This window comes from Camelus dromedarius, chromosome 9, assembly GCF_036321535.1.
Source record: "Camelus dromedarius isolate mCamDro1 chromosome 9, mCamDro1.pat, whole genome shotgun sequence".
Lineage (NCBI taxonomy): Eukaryota > Metazoa > Chordata > Mammalia > Artiodactyla > Camelidae > Camelus > Camelus dromedarius.
Window position 1 is genome coordinate 6,378,449 of NC_087444.1, and position 25,191 is coordinate 6,403,639.

The 25,191-nt window shown below is 33.1% G+C and overlaps 1 protein-coding gene across 4 annotated transcripts in view; it reads right to left on the bottom strand.

Annotated features, from left to right (window-relative positions):
- The window catches only part of DPYD (dihydropyrimidine dehydrogenase), a 720,636-nt gene that overhangs the window by 603,880 nt on the left and 91,565 nt on the right, over window positions 1-25,191 (bottom strand). For all 4 annotated transcript variants that reach the window (XM_031457506.2, XM_064488745.1, XM_064488746.1 and 1 more), the window contains exon 3: window positions 20,843-20,925. In XM_031457506.2, the coding sequence (XP_031313366.2) occupies window positions 20,843-20,925 (83 nt within the window). The remainder of the gene's footprint in view (window positions 1-20,842; window positions 20,926-25,191) is intronic.

Sequence of the window (25,191 nt, forward strand, 5' to 3'; positions counted from 1 at the left end):
AAATTATGGTTGTTGTTGCTTAATTTACATAACTAGTAACATTTTTTTTCCTCAAACTAAACTGAATTGGTTCATCAAGATATATATAGTCAAGTAAATAGACATCTGCAAAAAATCTGGTGCAGGCAAAAGCAGCATTTAAATGATTCAAAGTTTTGTTCTTACATGTCTTCAACATACTAGTTTATTACTCTTTTCAAATAAACACATTATTTTCGCAAACCAAAGGTGTGAATTTATTACAATAAAAGCAAATTAAATATATTAAATGCTGCATAATTATCTCATTTATATGGCTAAGGTTATTAGCTTATATATGATGTCTTTAAAATAACTCCCATTTGCAGTTACATTTCAAACTGCAGACTTGGCGCACCAGCCAGGAGGAATGCCACAATTCCTGCTGTGCTAAACTCACTGAAACAAATAGAAAAACACTTTATTGTGTTTTGTTCCTGTTTTACTATTTTGTAATTGGACTACACTACAGGAAATACTCTTCTTTATAATATATCACTGAGTTACCAAAACAATCTCGTTTCATGTTCTTCCTTCATACACAACATAAGGATTCCTGAAGTATTATTTTGTATTAGGGGTAAAAATAGTAGGACAAAAAATTCAAAGAGATTAATCAAAAGGTGTTTTAGAACTACTTGTAATGGCAACGGCTCCCGATAACATGACTGAATGTATATTCTGATAATGGAAATATGCGCACGCATACTATCCAAAATCTATGAAATGGGACTACATAGAAATGGAACTACATAGAAATGGAGAGATGACAAGCATTCTGGGAAAAAAAGTGTCTTCTCCAATGTTTTAAAAAATGATTAACAGCATATATTGTACTCTTCCTGATTACAAAGCTGTAGGGTTTTTTTCTCCTTTAAGTTATTAAATAAAACATGGCTAAAAAGCAGTCTCCATGTGTACAAAGTAGTTTTGAAATTTATGTCTGCAGACTGTCATTTACTGGTATATTCACTGATGCTTACATATTATCATGTGTTCCACTGTCAATTTTGTCAAAATAGGTAACTTTTATAAAAGTGCTAAAATCTTTGTCAAAAAATTAAAAATGATCTTTAGAAAATGCTTGAAAATGCCACTGCACCTCTCCCTGAATTCTATCCCCTAAGACCATCTTTAAAGTGAATTCTGTCACTGAAGTAAAAAATTAATTTAAATGGTTTTTAAGCTGGATTAGCTTTATGAATAATTGTCCTAATAGTAATAAAATATCATTTCTACTGATTTATAAAAAGACTTACCACATTCTATTTAGAAAAAAACCAAATTTGTTAATATGTTAAATGTTCTCTCTTAATCCTAATTCTCATTTAATGCAGACATCTTTGAGCGAGAAGAAATGAGTGAATACAATGGAATATAACTGAGCTTTGTTTAAATAACACCTGTTCCTTAAGTATTACCAGCATTGACCAAGGATCAGATTTTAAGGACACCAAAAAACTTCATTTCACATAAAAGCACATACAGAATTTCTTCAGGAATAGACACACCTGTGAATATAATAGTAACAAAAAATAGAAAGGAACCAAACATGATTTTGCAAGTTACATCTTATGGTATGATGTTCTAAAACTCTGTCCTAAAACTCACTATTTGTGAGGATTTTAACATGCTATATAAATTAATTAAGAAAAATAAATAAGTGCATTTATTTCATAAAACTTAAATTAGACACATCCTACAATGTGTCTTGGACATCATCTCTACAGAATCTCATTGGTATTAATCTTTCTACACCAAGGTCTAAGCCATTTGATTGTGTTCAACCAGGTGTAGCACACTCGATGGTATGCACTCTTCCCTGAGAGAATTAAAGAAATTAGAGGATAACAGGTTGAATATTCTAGTTGTAAAAAAAACAGTCACTTTAGGAAAAGTAACTGCTTAAGTGGTCATATAAAAAGTCCAATTAAAACTAACTTAGCTTGATTTCTTAGGATTTTAAACCTACATTTTGAGCATTGAACTGAGTTGAGGACCAAGTTATCCTTAATTGTTCCTTGTTTAACTTGACCAATTAATAACTAATTCTTATCAAAGTAGTGAATTATTTCATTTATATGTGAGGTAATCTGAACGTATACTATTTTGGTTTTAAGAAAAAGATAAATATGAACTTGGCATTTGCTAAAATATTTTGGGAAAATAGGCAATGGCCCAGGTCTATTTCGATTCATTTAAATGAAATATAAACTGAAAAGGGTTTTGAAAAATAAGGCTCATAAAGGCTAAAGAACTTACTAAAAATTACAGTCAGTCCTAGGGACAGAGCCCAAAATAGAACACAGGAAGGGCAGGAGACTAATTAAAAGGCAAAGCAAACGAATTTTGGTTTTAGACAATGGAGTATGATGTGCCTGGCAAATATGCAAATGTCAAATAAGCATTTAGAGCTATGGGCCTGGGGCTCAAGAGGGTGACGTGGCAGATAATACGGACTTAGGAGACACTAACACACAGACCATGAATAAAAGCAAAACAACTAGGTAAGGTCACTAAAGGCATGAATGTAAGTGAGAAGAGAACTTGAAATGAAAGCTCATATGCCTGTACTGCAGAGAGAACTAGAGTTAAAAAAAAAAAAAAAAACAGTGGACTAAATATTCTGCTTGAAATAAATAAAACAAACCAAAAATACAAGTTTGTTTTCCTTTAAAGTTATAATAACATATAATTGCTTATATTCAACCTGTACATAATTTTGATCACCAAAATAATGTGTTAAGGTGGACAGCAAGGGACTCCAAACTTCTAGGCAGAATGTAGTAGGTCCCATAGGACAATCAATGCCCCTGTTGTCAAAAACTAGAAAAAAGCTGTATAAACCACAAACATCATATTTTTAGAGGCAGTTGAGATCCTAAAAAGCAAGGAAAATTACACAAATTAAAGTTCCCGAGAAAGGAGAAGGTTTTCAAGATGAGCTGAGGAGAAATCAGCAAAACTTTCAGGCATCACTGGCATGGGGGAAGGGATTATAACTGGAAAATTAAGAGGACAGACACATGTCTGTTTCCCTACTGGACACACGCAGAGTTCTAGTGGTATGCGGGTGGCTTAAACAGTGATGCTAAAAAATTCCAAAAGGCAGATAGGAAAAAAATAGGGGGTAGGGGTGCGGAGTCGGGTATGGAATGATAACTGTTAGAACCAAACAGAGAAAAGTGATAAATCTCAAATTATAGTTGAAGATTTTAACAACTCTCTCTCAGAAAAACATATTTAAATAAATAAAAATCAGTAACGGTATTGATGCTCTAGATAACACTATAAACCTCCTCTAATTGACGTTCTAGGGCATTACACACAACGATTGGAGAGAAAACCTTCCTGTCAGGTGCACATGAAATGTTCACCAGGGATAAACCATGTGCTAAGACAAAAACCAACTTTCAAAGATTAACATCTTAGAGATTTTATTTTCTGGACATAATAGAAATTAATTGGGAGTCAATAACAATAAAACTTAATCGAGCTCCACCAACAAATCAAAGTGGCAGTTGTTCTACATCCTCACCAAAATTTTGTTACTGTCAGTCTGCTTAATATTAGTCATTTCAGTTTGTATAAGTAAGTATTCACTATTGTTTTAATTTGTTTCTCCCTAATGATCAATGATGCTGAGCATTTTCATGTGCCTATTGGATATGTGTATACCATCTATTGTGATATCTTTTAACCAAATATTTCTACTATTTACAAATATTTTATAGACTTCAGTTTTTAGAGCAGTTTCAGATTCACAGCAAAACTGAGTAGAAAGTAAAGAGTTTCCCCTCCCATCACACACATACAGATTCCCCTAATATAAATACCTGGCACCAGACTATTGCATGGTTTACAATTGATAAACCAACACTGACACATCTTTATCAGCCAAAGTCCATAGTTTACATTAAGGGTCACCTTCAGTGTTTTGCATTCTATGTGTTTTGAAAAAAGTCTAATGACATGTGTCTACCACTATAGTATCACACAGAACCGTTTGTCTGCCCTGAAATCTGCTGTGCTCCTCCTATTCATATCTTCCTCCCAAACCCCTGGCAACTCCTGACCTTTTTATTGTCTCTAGTTTTGCCTTTTCAAGAATGTTATATATTTGGAATTATATAATTTGTTGTTTTTTGTCAATATTTTTCAGATTGTCTACTTAGACTACCATGTTGTCTGTGAACAAATTCAGTTTTATTTCTTCCTTTCCAGTCTTTACCAGTCTGTATACATTTTATTTCCTTTTCTTGTCTCATTGCATTAGCTAGCACTTCCATTACAGTATTGAAAAGAAGTGTTGAGAGGACATTCTTGCCTTGTTCTGAATCATATCAGTTATACAATTTTGTAAAACATTTTTGTTGTTTAAAATAATGATTTATATATCCATAATCCTTTTTCAAATACAGTAAAAATGGTAAAGGTAGTTTAGTTTTATAATAAACTATAAAACTATCTTCCAAAGTAACTGTAAAATTTCCTTAAATTATGCTTTAATTGCATCTGAGAAATTTTGATGTTTTATTTTCATTATTCTTCAGTTCAAAAATTTATTTTTTAATTTCCCCTGTGATTTCTTCTCTGAACCATGGTTGTTTTAAAATTTGTTGTTTAATTTCTAAATACTTAGGCCACTCTGGCTGGAAGTAAGTAAGTAGAAATTGAGTCATAAAATATAAGGTCAGGGAGGCAGTTAAGAGAATCTGAATTATATACGGCATTGTAGGAATTTTCTCTTTTACTTTAGATGAAGTAGGGAGTCATTGAGGGATTTTGAGCAGAAAAGAAATATGATCTGACAAACTAATAAGATCAGTCTGGCTGCTTTGTGGAGAACAGACTGTAGTCTTCAACCTTGGCTGCATTCTGGAATCATCTGGGATGCTTTAAAAATACTGACGCTAACCAAAGCCTCCCCAACACATACACATACACATTTCTCATTAAATTGATCTGGAATTTGGCTTAGAAATTTGACCTTTTTAAACTCCATTTGTCCCCATGATGATTCCAATGTACATCCAAGGTTCAGAACTACTAAGTTTGAACATCATTCTAGATAAATGTTTAAAGGAAGTCAACAATATTTTCTGATGGATTCTAATGGAATGCAGTATATGAGAAAAAAGAAGAAAACAAGAGAAGAGAATGACCCAAGTAAACGTTTGGTAATGCTAAGTTCTGCTGAACTACAAGGTGAATTAGTGGTAACTGGAGGTCATGAGTGGCTGAGGTTCCTTTTTTGCACCACATTCCCAAAGAACTGTGTACCACAGTGATCTCCCATGAATGCCTTGAGCTCTTCTCTTGGCCCATAGCCTCTTAGCCCCTTTTCAGATCTCAGCTCAATTAACTCCCTTGGGGAATCTTCCTTGTCAAATGTCCTGTAATTTACAGTCTTACCAACACAATTCTCCTTTGGAGGCTTATCTTAGTTACAGTTTAATATACATTTATTTGATAAATGCCTGCCTCCTCTCTCATTAGACCATGATGGTAACGCTCATGAAAATTTGCTCGTAATTATATCTCTCATGCCAACCTGTGCTTTGCACACTTAAGAACTTAATAAATATTTGAGAAAAATGAACCATGCATGAGTAGCTATCTCCACAAACTTTCAGTGCTATTGTTCTTTCAGTGACCTTGAATCTATTATACTAGAGTCACCCTTTTAGATAAAAATGTTGTGGTCAGAAATATAAACATTGCTCAGAACAATAAATATTTTAGTGTGATAACAAAGCCCTCTTTCTTATTTAAATTCTCTAAAATGTCATAGATGAGATCCAAGGCTCCTGCATATAAAATATAAATTAATTCTTAAAATTCAGTAAGTTGTACTATCAATTAGTACTTTTAATTTTTTTTACTTTTATACCATTTTAAAGTTATTTTCAATTTACAGTTACTACAAAATATTGGTCAATCAGTATTTTGAATTTCACCCAATATACACACAAATTTTAAAAGTTCTATTAGAAAACATAACTACAAAAAATAAAAAGCTTTACTGATAAACATTTTTTAAAAAAGAAAACAACTATGTTGCAAATATTTATGTATATATGTGTATATATATATAATTTATCCTAAATTATAATCTCCAAATTACAGATTGAAATTCAAAGTTTATGTTAAGGCTCATTATAATTCTCAGCTACAGACATTCCTTATAAACCCTAACACTATTTCTTTTCCAATCACACATGAGGAGCCTGAGGTCACTAACTTAAAGAAATCAATTAAAACCAAAAAGAAAAAAACCTGATACATACATACTTCAAGAATACCAATCAAGATCAGAAAATCACTGAATACAAACTGAAATCTTAAAAATCACTACAACAAAAACATACCTTCCTGACAGTAACTTCCTTCTTTCCTTATCAATAACCCCCTAACTGTGACTATTTCCAGGTTTTCAGCTTTACCCATTGCTCCTCTCCACTGGTTTTTAATTTCTTTTATGATGTTAAAATTAATAAACACACACTAATGACTTATACAATTTTATGCACATTACTGGATTCTATCTAAACACTTTCTAAAAGCCATCTCTTTCACCGGTAGAACTATTCCTGGGCATTATGCTCTGAAAGCAGAGTGAGGGCTTGTCACCCTTCTACTCTGGCACCCTGCCCATACTTGGTACTTGGCAGGCCCTATAACTGACCTGATATGAATAATCGAGAACAGAAAAAGGCTTGCCTACTTTTGTTTTTAGTAAACATATATGGAAACTATAATCACTTTCCCTAGCACAAGATAAACCTGGAATGAAGTAAGAAATTCAAGGCTATTCAATTTGAATCAAACTACAAGACCTATGTATACGTGTAAAGTATATGCTTTGTGTGTGCGTGTGTGTGTGTTTAATAGTTATATGTTTTCAAACATTGAGGGTTTCTTTCCAGAGTGCACTTTAAAACCTGTGTACCTAACATTAACAAATCACCCTGGATTGAGTCAAGTTCAAATAATCTACCATGTTACATACTTATGAGGATATAAAATATAAAATTTAGGTTAAGGAATACATTCATAGCCTAAATTGACTGTAAATTTATTTAAATGTACTATTTCTATGCATCATCATATTTAAAATGTAGATGTTATTATATATAAGCAGATAAAAATAATAAATAACCAGAAGCATGTAATAATTTAGACATGTCCAGATAACCTTAGCTTGCTTATACAGTTGTAGGTTGCAAATAGTATTTATTAGGGTTAATGCCATCAAGATATCTTGACGGAATAATTATATCACCCATATATGTGACAAAAATATGTCATGACCCTTAAAAACAGGAAAATATTTTTGTGGAAGCACTGATTCTCTAACAATTTCAGATGAGTAGTATAATCCTTAAGAAATACGAGTTGCAGGACAAGTCTTGCATTACTTACCAAATAAAAATAGACTTTAATTTTAATGGAGTGATCTCAGCTTTCAATTAATGGTACTAACTGGCTTAAACTGGCTATTGCTTTTTAAATTATTTAAAATATTTTATTCATATGCAATCATTTAGCTATAATTATGTGTCAAACCTAGTAATTTATTTCTTTACAGTGAAAAAATTTTGTAATCTTGTTTTACTATTAAAAAGAAAAAAATCTTATTCTCAAACAGCTTTTTCATCTAAACTGCTTAAATTTCAACACAATTCTCAGCCCTGGGTGAGAAATGTCCCAAGCAATACTCCCTCACAGAATGTGAAATTATACATGGGCCGAAGGAATAAATGAAATACGAAGGAAAAATATGACAATGACAAATATAATACCAGTAAGTAATTTAACCTTATTGTAAATCATTTTTCTTCCCCATCAGAAAAAAAAAAAAAAATTGCTCTAAACTCTCCTGGAAGATAGAGGAAGATACTGGCAAGATAATTGGTTTGTAAACATCGTACAGATATCGACTAAAAGTATCACCTCTGCGGTCCAATGACAAACATCCATTTCCATTAAAACTTGATGGAAGTTGATGTTACAGAAGACTTCTAAATAAAATAACTAGTATCATTTCTTCTGTTTACCAGCCAAAGTAATGGCCTTTAAAATGGGAGAGAACTGTAGGGCTGAAAGTTAGGACATGTACTAAATTCACTAAATTTCTTAGGAGGCTCCTTGGAAGATATTAGGTAGATGGAACTTTAAACATCAGGAGCAGTTTTTAAAAACAAGTTGAGAGTATCCAATATAGCAAATCACTGAATCCTAGAAAAAAATATTCTTTGTAAACTGGAAGAAAATGTTTATTCATTATTCATTGATTTATTAAATAAACACTAATTGATTAAATTTTTGAAATAGAAGATACACCTTGGATAGACCCAAAGGTACAAAACTTTATAAAGGAGTTAAAATAATGGACTAGAGAGCACATCACAATCTATATTTTCCAATCAATATCAGATAGCATGTATGTCCTTCAGTAGATGCCAGGATTCTTCATTCATTTATAAAAATAATTGATAAATTAAAATATCACAATATTGTATTTTTATTGGTAACACATTGTGGTTAACTAGTGTCCAACTGAAGAATAACATTATACTGCTTCATAACGTGCATGGTTCTTCAGTGGTTAGCCCACTATTTGACTACAAACCATAAGCATAACAAATTAATGCTAGCTGATTCAGTGGCATTGAACATTGGTGATTTTAGAATCACAGTTGGTGATCTAATTCTTAATCATGCCTGTTTACTCGCATGAGTAATCTAGGAAACATAACTTATTCAATTGCAAGGAACAGCCCAGAAATTGGGAGATATGACACTTCAGTAAATGTTCTACAGTCATGCTTATTAATAAAATCGGAAGAGCTTCATAGTACATTTTAGTATTAATTTATCAGAGAAAATCACAAATTCATTTATTATATATATATGTATATATACACACACACACACACACCAAACAATTCTTTGAAATTTATTTTAATTGGTTTATGTCAGGATTCTTCTTAACCAGGGGTCAGTGAACTATGACTCATGGGATAAATCCAGCTGGCTGCCTATTTCCATAAATAAAATTTCATTAGAACACAGCCACAACAACACAGCTACATCCATTAGTCGACATACTGTCTATGCGGCTGCATTTGCACTGTATCAGCACAGCTGAACAGCTTCAGTAGGGACCATATGACCCAGAAACCTGAAAGGATTTACTCTTTGGACTTAGTAGCTTTCTTAGTACCTTAGTATCTAACTTAGTAGCTATCTTCACCACCTGTCAGAATGGGACACTTTTTTTTCTTAAAAAACAGAATAAAACACAATCACTTCCAAAGGATGGAATTTAGTGTACATCATAATAACCTGTAGAAATAATACATAAGAAAATGTATTAATTTTCTGTTAAACATAATGTGCTAATATATGAGAAAGGAAAAACAGAAAAACTAAACTGTAAATGTATTTCTTCCAGAAGAGAAGAATATTACGGAAAAAACACAGAATCAGCTATTGTATTATAATATATACAGAATTAACCCAAATTAATTAGAATGAGTAATAACAAAGTATACTAATGTACTTATAAAAAATAATGAATTACCTATAAGCCTAGTCTATTATTCTTCTTAAGTTGTAGAAAATGCCAAATATAATTACAAAATATGTATTCAAAACATGTAAACCACTAATTTTCCACTTGTAAAGCCTGATTCAAAAAGCAATTTACTTTATGGTTTACTTAAGCTTTGCAACTACATTAAAACATGACAGTATATACACAACAGCTTGTTAACAAGATTATCATAACATTAAAATCATAATGTGGCACTTCAATTATGGATACTTAAAATTAAAGCTAATCCTCACAGTCCCAATTTTTATCTCCTAAATAATTTTAGCTATTAGCTGCTCATTCAAAGTCTGTATCTAAACGATAAGCATTCAAGAGTAAGACTTAGCTCTGCACTTTTCTTTAGCAGTAAAACAAAAGCTATATCCCTTTCTTTCTAGTCTTTAATACACATTTTTGCTACCAAGGGAAAAATAAAATTTTTTTTAACTTTGGTTAAATGCTATGTATATTTGTTGTTGCTAATATTGTTGTTTTAAATAGAAATATCCAATATACCAATAATGCATATTTTCTTTCTTGGTTTTATCATTCTAAATGTATCAAGTTGTCACAAAACAGCAGTCACAATATTAATTTTTTTCTCTGTAAATACTTTTAAATATTGTCTAGTACATAGCAGGCACCAGGTTGAAAGAACAATGCTTAGATTAATAAATATGATAATGAATTTTATAAATATATAATTGAATTAGCCCATGCCTGATTTATTTGTGTAATTTCACAAAATTTATAATTGATAAGTATGTTATCAGTATTTCTCACATTCAAGTTCCAGTTCAAGTTCAAATTAGAGAAAAAGACTATAAATCAACATAGTTCTTAATATGCATAAGTCAATTGCTATCAAATCTATAAATAATCCAGAAACATTAATACTAAGCATATATTTGTTCTTATTAAACATTAGTGAGAATTAATATAGGACTTTTCCAGGTAACCCTCCTACACTGTTGGTGGGAATGTAGTTTGGTGCAGCCATTATGGAAAACAGTATGGAGAGTCCTCACAAAACTAAAATTAGACTTATCTTGTGATCCAGAAATCCCACTCCTGGGCATATATCTGGAGGGAACTCTAATTCAAAAAGATACATGTACCCCAATGTTCATAGCAGCACTATTTACAATAGCCAAGACATGGGAACAACCTAAATGTCCATCAACCCGATGACTAGATAAAGAAGTTGTAGTATATTTATATGATGAAATACTACTCAGCCATAAAAAAGAATAAAATAATGTCATTTGCAGCAACATGCATGGAACTAGAGCTCACCATTCTAAGTGAAGTAAAGCAGAAAGAGAAAGAAAAATACCATATGATATCACTTATATATGGAATCTAAGAAAAAAACACAAATGAATTTATTTACAAAACAGAAAGAGACCCACGGACATAGAAAACAAACATGGTTACCAGGGGGGTAAAGGGGTGGGAAATAAATTGGGAGATGATTAGCAGATGCTAACTACTATATATGAAATAGGTAAACAACAAGTTTCTACTGTATAGCACAGGACACTATATTCAATATCTTGTAGTAACCTATAATGAAAAAGATATGAAAAGGAATGTATAGGTATGTATACGTATGACTGAAACACTATGCTGTACACCAGAAACTGATACAACATTGTAAACTAACAGTATTTCAAAACAAATGAGGAAAAATATAGGACTTTTCTTCTATTTCCTATGAATGGTGAAAAAAATTATTTAACTTTAGCTCATCTGAAGCTAAATGACAAATTTTGCATTCACGCATCCCTGGAGTGAATGAAAGTAGTATTCCTAACTTACGGGGTACAGATAATAGCAAACGTATGTGCACGTGTATATGTATATATGCATGTTTGCACATATGTGTAGAATGTGGATACATATACACTTACAGTATACAAATTACATACACTAAATTACAGAGTATATAATCAAATGCAATTAATTACATATATTTCTATGTAATTAATCATTCTGCTAATGCCTAACATATTTTCTAAGCATTTCAATAATGTTTATTCGAGTAGTTCCATCATCATTATCTAGAAAAAGTGATGGTGTGCTTTTGTCTTAAGATTTTACAAAATCTGAAGATATTCAACCTGGTTGCCCTCTTGGTGTGTTGGGTGACACAAACATATCCACATGTCCTTATGTGCCTGGTGGAGTGTGTGCCTCTCTATGATAAAGACAACATGTTCTCCATCCCGTGGAAGAAAAGAGAAGACTTTTGTAACCTGCTGACTGGTGGTGGGGGAGCTTGTCAAAGATTCCTGCTGATCCATTCAGCAAAAGAAAACCTGCAGTAATATAATTTTGGAAGGATCAAGAAATATGATTAAAACAGGAAGCTTACACATCAACTCTGAATCCAATTTCACAGGTCAAACTTTTCAGGTAGTTAAAACACACTCAGAGACACAAACATGGGCATTTATGATTGTAAAAGTAACTTATGTTCATTTTAAAAACTTGGAAAACAAAATAATATTAATAATATTAAATCATATATAATAATTGATATCATTATATAACATATTCAGGATTTTTTGAAAGTTGTGTTTACTTTCTATACTATTAAACAACCTGCTGATTTCACTAGAAGTATTTTAATAATTTATCATTTTATTTATATTTTTTCCATGCCACTCCAAATTTTCTCATGCCTTTTATTTGCTTTCTAAACTACCTATTCAATTCATTATTCATAAATATTTAGTTTGCCTTTTCCCCCTCCTATTTTTTAACTATGAAGAATTTCACTGACCTTCATTGTGCATAAAACTTTGTAATTCTAATGGGTATGTCTGAAAAGCAAAAGGAATCTTCAAATTACAAATGCTGTCACACTGCAAGACTGCCTTGACTGGGACGGGGAGATTTATATAGAGATAAAAATAGAAATACAGATACAGTACATATATAGATATATATAAACAAAGAGACATATTTACACTCATACAATATCTGTACACACACACACACACTTATCTGCAAGAGTAAGATTAAGTAGGATAGCGACAATATTCTTATCTTCAAATCTTATTCAGATGGACAAAATTACTCCCAGAGACAGTCTTTTACTCCAGTTCATGTATAAGCACTGGTTAAAGAAACATCAACGTAGTTTACACATTATGCTTAGCAAGGGATGCAAGATTAATATAACTAAAACAATAAAACAATAAGCAAGTAAAACAGTATCTAGGATTCAGGAGAGATACATCCCTTAAATCAGATGGCAAACAGCCCCAGTACCGCTGGGTATTAACAGAGGAGTGAAATTAAAGTTATACTTTATAGACTAACATATCTAGAAGGGAAAAACGAAAAAATATCTCTTTTTAATGCCTATGGATCTGTCTTCAGATCTCACTCTTTCAATGAAAAGTTTAGATTGCTATTTATATTCCTTCTACCTCTCAAAGTCTATGAGTCTAAAGCAAAGAAATAAGCATATTGAAGAATTTAAACTTCTGTCTTAAATAATATTTAGAATGTACTGTATCTCTCAAAACTATTTTCCTAGTTTACATGGTTACACTTTCAGTTTTAGCTCTGTGTGAATGGCTGGGTTTGTGATGCACCAACAACTACTATTACACACACCAGAAAAAAAGCCGGGAACGTAAACTGTGCAACTCAACATCACCATCTAGTGACAGAGTTCCTAACACGTGACGAAGCCAAGCAAAAAGGAACAGATTTCAGAGATACAATGTCCTGGTAGTTCACCTCTGTAACAGTGATCTAAGTGTTACAGCTCTCACTGCACGGGATTGACTCTACAAATAAAATACTAACTCCTAATCGGCAATGTTTGTACTCCAAAATGAGTTTATATTCTTACCATAGAGGAATATGCATAGATCTCACCAATTTATATTTTTGTGCATTAAGTCATTGTAAACATGTTTCATGCGGCTTTTTACACTGTTTTCTTGATGAACTATATTTTATATGCACCTCTTCTTTAGAATTTGACACTCAATTTTCTCAAGTTATTCAATTCAAGTACCTTTCATTTCATATACACATGGCCCACTACTGCCTTTGGAATTGAAAAGGGGACAAAGAAACACAATGTTTTAAAAGAGTCCCACTTTTCCCCTTGATGTTTACAATGTCTTACAGGGGCTAAGACGGGTGCAAAATATGATAATATGAAAATCAAATCACTTTGGCAATGATAAAAGGGTTGAGTTGGCAGTGATAAGGAGAAACACGATGAAAGTTGAGAATATCGCCTCTAAATTCACTATTATCATACTATAGACAGAGATTGCACTTGGAGATGATACATTTTTTCTGTCCTTAAATTTTTTTATGTCATCGTTTTCAGAAATGTTCAATACTTCCACAGAACCGTGGAACAACAATGGGGTTTCTAAGTTAGATAAGACATATTTTCTCTGATAGTCTACTTTCTAAAACCATGTTGAAGTTTGCCAGTCACTTCCATTATGTATGACATATGTCATTTCTCTGAAACAGCACTAGGCACCATTAAATGGAAATAATGTATACAAACATTACAATGCTTTGTATCTTCATTTTATTAATGTTTCATATATTACAAAGCATTCTCTCCTATTGTTGTTCTTATTAAGTTTTTAATCCTATCTTACAAAAAAGTTAGAGTAAAAAGATTAATTTCCCTAAAGTGACAGAGTATAAAATCTGTTTTTGCTCCTTGTCCCAGTATTCCTATATTATTTTATTCTTACCATTTTTCCATTTCTTACTTTATTATTTTTCTAATCATTCATGATACACTCCCATTGGAGAAAATTCAGAAGAACAGAAAATTATAAGCCTCCAAAAAAGTGTAAACCATCACCCAGATAGATATGAGCTATTTTGCTATATTTTATTCCTATCTTTTTTGGTTCATTCTTTATATTCAATGGAGGTCATTTTTTACATGCAATTTTGTTTCCTGATATTTTTCACTAAACAGTATAACATGAGGATTCTTGGGTCACTAAAAACACTGTGTTAAAGATCATAATTAAACATGCCATAATTTATCATTATGTGCATGCGTACATATATATTTTTATAAATATATAAGCATATATAGTATATTATACATATGATTTTATAATCTAAAATCTTCATTTTCTTCTTAATAGTAGACAATTAGGTTCCATTCAGTTTGTTTACTGTTTTATTCTACAGTTTAAGAAACAGATTGTTCATAATTTCTGTCTTCTGCATAGTGTATTTCAGGAAATTAAATTAATATGAAAAAGGGCACATCTGTTTAAATGTTCTTCATACTTATTGGCATGCTCCTTTCGTTACACCCAGCAGTAATCACAACTCCTTGAGCTCTAAGAATGAGACAATGGTTGTCTTACCATTCCACCTCCAGCACTTAAAAATCTCCTCCCCGCTGAACTGCAGTAATGTCAATAAGCAAGAAATTGGTATTTTTATATGTAATTTATATTTTGTTTCCTACTAAAGTTGAATGTTTTCAAGGGTTTCTTAGTCATACTTTGCCAATTAACCACTGAGCTCCTAATCTTTTTGAATCCCTTACACACAACAATACAGAATACTGATACTGTCTTTCCATTTTTTAATTTTTTTCCATGTACAGAAGCTTTTTAATGCAGCCAAAGCTTAGTGATTTCTTCAACTGCTTTTTAGCTCATTATCTCTTTCCCCACCCATACCTCAGAGACAGTCACTTCCCTGGTCTGCTGGACTCTGGGTGTCTCATTTACTTCTTTTAGCACTTTAATATACATGAAACTTCCTTCAGCATATATGACATGAAAATTTAAGGTGATTTCTTTGTTTCAAATGCCAAAACAGCTGACTCATACCATTTTTTCCTGATGAATCATTTTTCCTTCTTGGACCGTTTTTTCTTGTTGAAGTGATTTGGGGTTCTCTTTAATATAACCACCTCACAGGATCTTCACAGGATCTATGAGTTACAACCACTAACTGCTTGTAGGTAACACACAGGGAAGTTCATGGATTTCCATCTTTACCTTAAAACTGAGCACATTACTAAATTCTTTTATTAATTTCTAGGGTGTTTTTGTTGTTAATTCTACAGAGATTTCTACAAATAAGTCAAGTCTTTAAAGAATAATAGTTACTTTGTCTCCTCCATACAAAGTCATGCTTGTTAATGTTGGTTTTCCATCCATCACTGTTATGAACCTACCTTTTACTCTTCATTTCTTGACAGTGATAGAGTGTATGTGACGCGCATGTGTGATGTGTGTGAATGTGGGTTAGCCTTACCCCAGCTCTCCACCAACGAGAATCCCATCGGTGAGAAGTGGAAGAATGTCATGTTAGCAGCTTAAAAACATCCCTCTGGGGCGACGCTGTCCAAACCACAGCCACTAACCACATGCAATGATTTACATTCAAATTAATACAAATTAAATAAAGTTAAACACTGAGTTCCTCAGCTACGCTAGCCACAGTTCTGGTGCTCGGTAAGCACACGTGGCCAGCGGCTGTCGTACTGAGCAGCTCCTGGCGTCCCGCTTGCGGGAGCCTTTCCCTCCCGCGTGCGGGAAGTTCTGCTGAGCAGGCACTGCTCTGGCCGTCTCCACGAGCCACAGAGCGCTGGGCAGCAACACCACCACCCCTGTCTTCTCAGGCACACCATATTGCAGTCCCAACTTGCTCTGTTGGAGAAGGTTATTTAAAATGTTTAAATGCCAAAATATGTTTTTCTCTGACACACATTTTCCTAAGCCCAGCATTACTTACGCTTCTGCCTAGATTTCCCTCCTTTCTGGTTCAACGCACTATCCTTGGAAATCACATGCTTTCCTACAGCTACAAGTATCAAAATACTTAACAAGTCCTGATTATAGAATTGCATTTTCCCTTTGCCTACTGCAAATTTACACGAGTTTGCCACAGCTATCTCAAATTCATTTGAAAACCGAAATCCTCTTCCTTATCCTCTTCTTTTTCTCTTTCCCTACCGCAGTTAATGAATATCCAAATACTCCAAATGAAAACATATGAGTTTAAATTTACACAATGTTGCATGTCAATTACACTTCAGTAAAACTGGAAAGGAAAAAAAAAAACTGGACCAGAAAGTTAAAAAGTATTTTTGACTTGCCCTTGATAAGTATCCTTCTTCTTACCTTTTATTTTTAACAATAATTCAACAAATAGTGATTAAGCACCTACTGTATGCTAATACTATGGTAAGGCTAAGAACACAACAGGGAGCAAAAAAGCAATCCTCCCACCCTCATGGGATTTACTATTAGGAGACACAAATACATTAGACTTTATTCTAAAAGCATAAGAAAACTTTAAAAGGTTTTAACAGAACAACACAGATTAATCAAATTCATGACTTTTGAGGGTATGAGGTCACAAAGTTTCATCAGATCTACGTTCTCAATATTTCTACATTTCTCAAACACACTCTCCTCTGTTGACCTCTACATTCTTCTACCTTTATCTTAGTGGGTCACTGATTTCCCTAGCTCTCTCCTTCCCTCCACTGCACCTTCCACTTTGTTGCCAAAAGAAACTTTTAAATTATTTTTCCCACTCTGGATATGAGTTAAAATCTAATCAAATACCTGTTTTATTTAGCCAGCACATTCTAGAGTAGGTTGTAGCCCCCTGTGCACTTCACACAGGCCGCCACGGGTCCTCACATGTGGGATCGGAGAAGCACAAGAAGGCCCTGTAATGACTGCTGAGCTGTGTTACGGATGAAAGAACAGGTTCAGGACTTCATGGCCAAGGCTGGCCACAAAGACGGATGGATGAGGTGGCAGAGAACTGAGAGAGGCAAGGGTCCTCTCCTTTTCATTCTAAGCTCATAGAAGTAGCAGAACCTTAATAAACAAGGAGGTATACCCAACTTGGTGAAGGGGCCCAAACACAGCAGCCACGAATGTCAGTCTTCAGACTCAGTCCAGTTCCACTTCAGCTTCTCCGGGCTAGACACACTCTGGAAGAGGACACCTCAGTGGGTACCTGCAGCCACCTGAGGGCTGGAGCAGAACTTAAGCTAGTGAGAGACAAAAGATGCTCTCATAGCCAACCCACGTCATGCCCATGGACCAAGAGGAAAAATGCCACGGAATTCTGGAGACCAGGGAAAAGACTCAAGTACTGAAGCCCTGAGTCTTCACACCAAGCATCTGTATGTCTCGCCAATTAGGCCATTAGCTCCTGGAGGGCAGGGACGCTCTCTTACTCATATCGGTGACCCCATTACAGAACTCCAATAAATGATAACTAAATAAATAAATGTACCTATTTGTACACTGCATCTTCATACTCTATTAGAATTCTACAAAGCTGTAAAATAATCTTCATAGCTTTTGTATTTAATCTTGCCATCCTCTTCCTTAAAAACCACAATGACCCCCTGAAGCAATATGAAGTACCCATCATAGCAAGCTAGGCTCTTTGTAACTGACGTCTAGACTATGGTAACAAACACATGTCCAACCAGACTCTGAAACCAGCCCCTGAGCTAACTGAGGGTTTTGGTCAATTATTCATACCCATCTCCCACTGCCCCCTCTCACACTCTGAGTCTCTGAATAGTTCCCATCATCCCTGCCAACCTCATACTGCTTTATTACTCCCAAGGATTCTTGGCAAATAAGAACAGATATTACTGTCTGAAAAATTCAGCCTGTGTGAATTTTGCGGAAAAACATATCTTCAAAAATTCTTGAAAAAAATGTGCTTTACATCAGGCCTCTTACTGTTCTTGAAACCAGATCCTGCACCTTCAGCCCAGTGCCTTTGCTCAGTACTACACCCTCTGCCTACAAAACCAGTCAGCTCTCAAGGCCAAGATCAAATTTCCTATTCTATGGTTTCCATTGATTTAAAACCCTTCATGTAAGGCAAAATACGATCACAGATAAGGAAACAATTAGTTTTTGCCCTTTAATACATTCTCCTCTTATTCTATTCATCACACATTATAACTCTTTGTTTATATGCTTTCATAACCTCACATACAAGAATGAGCGCCTGCTGCATTTTCTAAAGGCAAACAACAAAAATTTTAAAAAGCGCCAGACCCAAAGAATACTAAATTGCTGAATGCTTTGGGTACTAGATTATTGGTGTTTAGGGTAGCTAAATATTACGAATATGTGTGTGTGAGTAAAACATGCATCCCCTGTAAACAAAGTACATTACACAACCATAGAGTCACACGCCGGTTTAAATTACCTAAACTACTGCTCTATCTCACAGCGTGAGTGGTTGAGAGGTGGCTCTAGCCAGGTAGTACTTGTTTTCCTCATTGGTTCATCTCTACCTTTTTACAAGCAGAATATCCTGGTATTTTCTAAAATAGCAAGTATACAAAATTTGGGAGAATTTAATCCTCTCTTCATACGGAGTTCTCCCATAATTCAATTTCTTTCTTTCTTGATGACGAATTTTCTATACGAATTACACGTCCTTTCCTAGTTCATTGTTTTTCCCTCACTCGCACCTGTTTTCATTCCCGTTGCCGCTCTGCAGTTCCTTCTGTGTTTTTGGCCTTCAGTTCTTTTATTCAAAGCTTCAGAAGTGGCCTTCTCTTTGTCTCCCTGTGTGCCTATGTGTTTACTTCAAACCGAATAGATATAAAAACACAGATAACTGTGCTTTTCTAAATAATTCTCAGTGTGTATGCTTAATATACTCAAAATTATTATAATAAGCATATACAAAATAATGTGTTCAATTTATAGCTGTGGTAGTTTGAGAGAGGATATAAAGAATACACTGAAAACTTGCAGTTTAGACATAAATACTGCACTGGCCTTTTCCACAATATATTTTACATTTTATTTTAAATTTACTACTATTTTCAGTAACCAACTTTCTGAGAATATCCAATTGCATTTTATATAAATACAAATTCTCTGTTGTGGACCCAGTTTTATTTTTCCCTCTTTTTTTATTAGTAAAGACATTAACAATAAAATAGGCTCACTTGCTCCAGCTGGTAATTTCTCAGTACTAGTAATATATTATTCCTCTTTTTGTGACATCATAATCATCTATATAGAAGTACCATGTATCTTTGTGTAGAAGCTACTGTTTCCATTAAATTTAATTACCTCCCCCTGTGGTTTTAAATAGAAGTGGCTTCAAAATGAGGGCAGCTTCTATTAAATTTAATTACTTTCCCCTGCTGCTTGCATGGTAAAAGGGAGGTCACTAAATGAGAGCAGCTTCTAGACTAAAGTATATGGTAACTGTGTGCCAGCAATAACAAAACTGGGCCCGAACCACCCTTCTAGGGAGCCTCACAGGTTTATCCTTTCTTCTATTTTAAATTTTTTTTAGCCTTGATTTAAGCCCCTAAAAATATGAGCGTTGATAGAAGAAGATATATTTTAAAAATCAATTTTAGTTTCATAGTCTACATAAAAGTAAATATACGATTTCTGTATAAATATATTGGAAATTATCCCACTTGAAGGTTCAAGCTCAGAACTTTTAAGATTAATATCATTTGTTGTCATTTCTCCAGCTGTAAGGATGATGAGTTTTATTCTTCACACATTTTAATGTCTAGTAAAAAGCCTTCTTTGATTTTGATCAGATGGATTTAAAGACTGCTTCCTAAAAGTTATTAAAAAGGTATTAAGTTTGGGGAGATTTCAGAGAAATATTTAGAAACAGTAATGCTAAAAAGTGAAAAAAAATATTGAGTTCATTATAAACTGTTGTATTTGAAAAAAAGTTAATCTATATACTCTATAATAGTATGGAAATATTTATCTGTTTAAAAACACTATGGTATAATCCTCTAAAACCTAATAGAATATGAAATTTTAAGTACCTCTTTTTTAATTAAATATTAATTAGGAGAAAATACTATTCAGTTAAACCACCATTATACTATTTATTTTTTTATACAGGCAGAATGTAGATGAACAATATTTCCATTCAATCATACAGTTTAGTATAAATATAAAACAAGACACCCCTTAAGCATTTTAAGTAACAAATTAAACATTTACATTTTTTACTGTGCACTGAGGCTTAACATTTATGCAGCTTCAAAACCAAAGTACAGCCTCAAGGGAAGTCTCTCCACTGACAAATTAATACCTTAGAGAACAGAGCTGAATGGTGGCAATGAACTCATTTGTTCCCCCAATAATGAAGAATGACTTTTTCTTTACCACATCTGTGACTGTTGCTATGGTGACCCAGACTTACCTCATTGCTTCTCGGAGAGCTCCTCGCTCACCAAGAGTCGTGTGCTTGATGTCATCAAAATTATTCTCCAGCTTCTCGCAATTCTGCAACATATTAGAAAAATGCATTAATCCTCCAACATCCTGAGATAAAATTATATCTATGCAATTATGTAAAAATATAATTGATTATATTGATTATGGACTCGAAAAACATGCACACCACTTTAATTGGGTAGGATTCATTAAAATTGACACTGAATTCAACAGTAACAAAATAAAAACGTCTTATGATACAGCTGTCACAGTGGTCTTTTTATTAATAATTCAAAATTGGGTAAATAGAAGAAATGAATATTATATAAAAGTATTATAACTTCTAGATTTTTGAGGTTTAAAAATTAGTTCTCTAAAATAATCTCAAGTATATCAAAGCAAATTTGAATTGAAAAGGGAAAATCAATAGAGTAAGTATGAAATCACAATAAACCATATATGATAAACACCTAGTTCAAAAAAAATTAGCATTTACTGACATGGAAAGATAAAGCTCAGATATAATATAATAATAAAAGTGCTAATACTTTGGAATCAAAATTTTATAATGAGATCTTTAACAATTGTATATATACTGTTCACAAATATATATATGAAAATAAGTCAGTCCAATCATTAAAATTAAGTGACATTATATTATCATTACTGAACTAAATTTTCTAAGAGGTTTTTTTTTCCAGTTTTAACTATATCTTTATGTGTAAAACTAACTTAATCGTACCTGACCCTAATAAGTTTTGAAAACATAGTGTATAGGATTAAATTTTAGACTAAGAAATGTATCCATGTGAATTTTCTGGCACATCAGATTTCATGTACAATTTAGTGGCATTTTGTTAACAAAATAATTGGATTTAGCATTTTAGTTAATTTAACAAAAAGAAAAACTAAATAAAATTTTAAATATTAATGTGTTCTACTTTAAATTGTAAATAAGTATGCTGGATTTTATAAAATTATAGAATTTAGATTAATAATTTCCAATGTGTACGAATTCACTGATTTAAAACCTATTGAGATATAAGTACCACTATCTTACCTTGATTTTCTTAGATCAGGCAAATTAAGGTAAAAATTCTTTTTAACACATAGTTATATGCTTTTTACAATGAAAATCTTGAAAATTACCAAAATGTGTCTAAAGTAATTTGAATTCTAAATAAAAGTCCTTTTTTGGATATGTAAGCTGCAAACATTGCCTGCTCTGAATCTTGTTTTTTCACTTTTTAATAGTATCTTTCAATAAAGATAATTTCTTATTTTTAATAAGGTCGAATTTATTATCACTTAAAATTATGGTTAGTGCTTTTTGTGTCCTGTTTAAGAAATCTTTAACTTCTTCAAGGCTATAAAATTTTTTTCCTACACTTTTTCCTCAAAGCTTTATTATTTTGCATTCCACATTAGATGTGTAATCCATCTGGGATTGATATTTGTATGTGGGGTGGAACAGGAAATCACACCATTTAACTCAGCAATTAAGTCAGTACTACTTATTGAAAAGACCGTCACTTCCTCACTTTAATTCATCTTTCCATAAAGTAAGACACAGTACCCACGGGGGTCTGTTTCTGGAGTCCATAATGACCAACTGCTCAATTTCCTATACTTGTGCCAGTATCACACTCTTTTAATTACCTATCTCTATAATAAATAAAGAACCCATACAAAGAAATATGAAAAAGCAGATAACCCGATGGAAAATGGTCAAAAGACTTACATAACACTATATAAAAGAATATGAAGAGATAATTTTTTTAAAATGCTCAATATCATTAGTCATGCAAAATGCAAATTTAAATAATGAGATATCACTACACACTTTGGAACTGTCTAAAATGAAAAAGATAAATGATAGAAAATTGTTTTTTCGCATAAAAAGGAAATGAAGCACTGCTGGTGGAACTGTAAGTTGTTACAATCACTTTGTAAAGCTTTTTGGTAGTACTTTCAAAAGTTGAATATTCATGTGTAGGAGTACACCCAGAACAAATATATAATATGTTCACCTAAAGCCATATACCAGAATGTTAATATCAACACTATTCAAAATGTCCCCAAACTGGAAACAAGTCAAATGCACATAAAGGTGGACTATATAAATACGTTGTGTTATATTAATATAATGGAAAACCCCATACCAATGAGAATGAACAAACTACAGCTACGTGGAGTAACATGGAGGCATCTCACAGACATAGTATTGAATAAATGAAGGGACACACAAAAGAGCACATAGCAACATTATTCCACTTACATGAAGTTCAAAACTAAGCAAAGATACAGTGAATGATCCAGAAATGAAAATAAGAAAACAATTCCATTTATAAGACATAAAAAAGCTTAACCAAAAAGCATAAGACTTGTGTACTGAAAAGTACTAAATATTATGAAAAAAATTAAAGAAGGCCAAAATAAATGGAAAGACATCCCATGTTCATGGATTTAGAATACTTAATATTGTTAAGGTGGTACTACCCCCTAAATTGATCTAAAGATTCAATGCAATTCCTGTCAAAGTCCCAGCTTTTTTTTTTTTTTTTTGCAGATTTTGATAAGCTTATCCTAAAATTCAAATAAAAATATAAGGAGCCCAGAATAACCAAAAGCTTCTTAAAAACAGGAGAGCAAAGTTCAAGGACTAATACTTTTTGATTTCAAAACTGACTGTAAACCTCCAGTAATCACGACATGTATCTGCATAAATATATATGCACCAATGTTCCTAGCAGCATTATTCACAACAGCCAAAGAGTGGGAAAAGCCCAAGTCAATAAAATGATAAATGGATAAACAAATTGGTACATTGATACAATCAAATATTATTCAGCCATAAATAGGTAAGTTCTAATACATGCTATAACATGATGAGCCTTGAAAACGTTATGCTAAGTGAAAACGGCAGATACAAAAGGCCGCACTGTATGATTGCATTTATATGAAATGTCCAGTACAGGCTTATCCATAGAGGCAGAAAGGAGATTAGTGCTTGCCAGGGGCTGGAGAAAAGGGAGGAATTACTGCCAGTGGAACTGGGGTTTCTTTTTGGGGACATGAAAGCATTCTGGAATTCTAGGGGATTCTATATGTTAGTGTAGGACTATTCTAGAACACAATTTCAGGAATAAATAAGACAGAGTGGACTTATTTTGCAGGATATAAAAAACTTCCAAACAGTTCTAAAAATTATCTTGCCCATGATTATGACTTATATTTCCTATTTTTCAAGTGCTTCATAATTGCATGAGATAGTTACATGAGAAAGCTGCAACCATCACAGCAGAAGCAAGGTGGACAATGTATTTTATAAAAAAGAAGGAAGGGAAAGGCAAAGAGAAAATAAAAAGGAAAAGCAGACACAGAGAGAGAATGAATGAACAAACTACTCAGATTAGCAAGCACAAGAACAAGAAAAATCAATGATTAGCAAGAAAACAAAACAAACAAACAAACAAACAAAAACTCTGGAACAAAAAGTCAGGCCCACTAGCCTAAACACCACAGAGCAGGCAAGTGAGAACACACAGGAAAGATAAAAGGACATGAAAAATATTAAATTCAGTGCTGACCAGACATTCCATTTGCTACAACAGGCAAAGATTATTTCTACTTAATTAGTAGGAAACTGGAAATCCATATCAACAACCAAGGTAAATGTTATAGGTTTTTTTGGCAAATAAGGATGAATTATAGTAAACCAGCTAACATTGAGGGCTTACCCTGTATTAGACGGTTTTCTAGGAACTTTACCCATTTAATCTGCACAGCAACCATGGAGATCCATACGTTACAAATGAGGAAACAGGCACAGGGAGATTAAGACAACTTGCTGAAGGTCACATAGCTAGCGAGGTATAAAGCAAGGATTTGAATCCAAGGAGTCTGTCCTCAGAGCCAGACTCATATCCCTCAGAGACTGTTTCAAAAGAGGAAACTGAACAAAGCAAATACAATAAAGTTCTGAACAGGTCCTCCGCTAGCTGTTTGTTGTTAAATTTAGATACTTGGCGGGACGGATAATAGTTTCCCAGTAAAGTGGGACAAAAATTCTTAAAGAATTCTGTCCCATTTCTTTCTAGATGTGCTACACTTTACGATGTAGAAAAATAAGGAATCCAATATACACATGTTTAGGGCAAATTAATATCCATAAATATTTTGCATGCAACAGTCTTTATTTGGGTCTGTGACACCACTGTGACAAATATAATGAGCAATTAAATTCCCAAGTGCTCAGATTTTGGCAGCAATTAAAGTACAAACTAGAAACTAAGCATCAAAAAGAACTGGCTTTGGTGGCCTCCTGCCAAATGA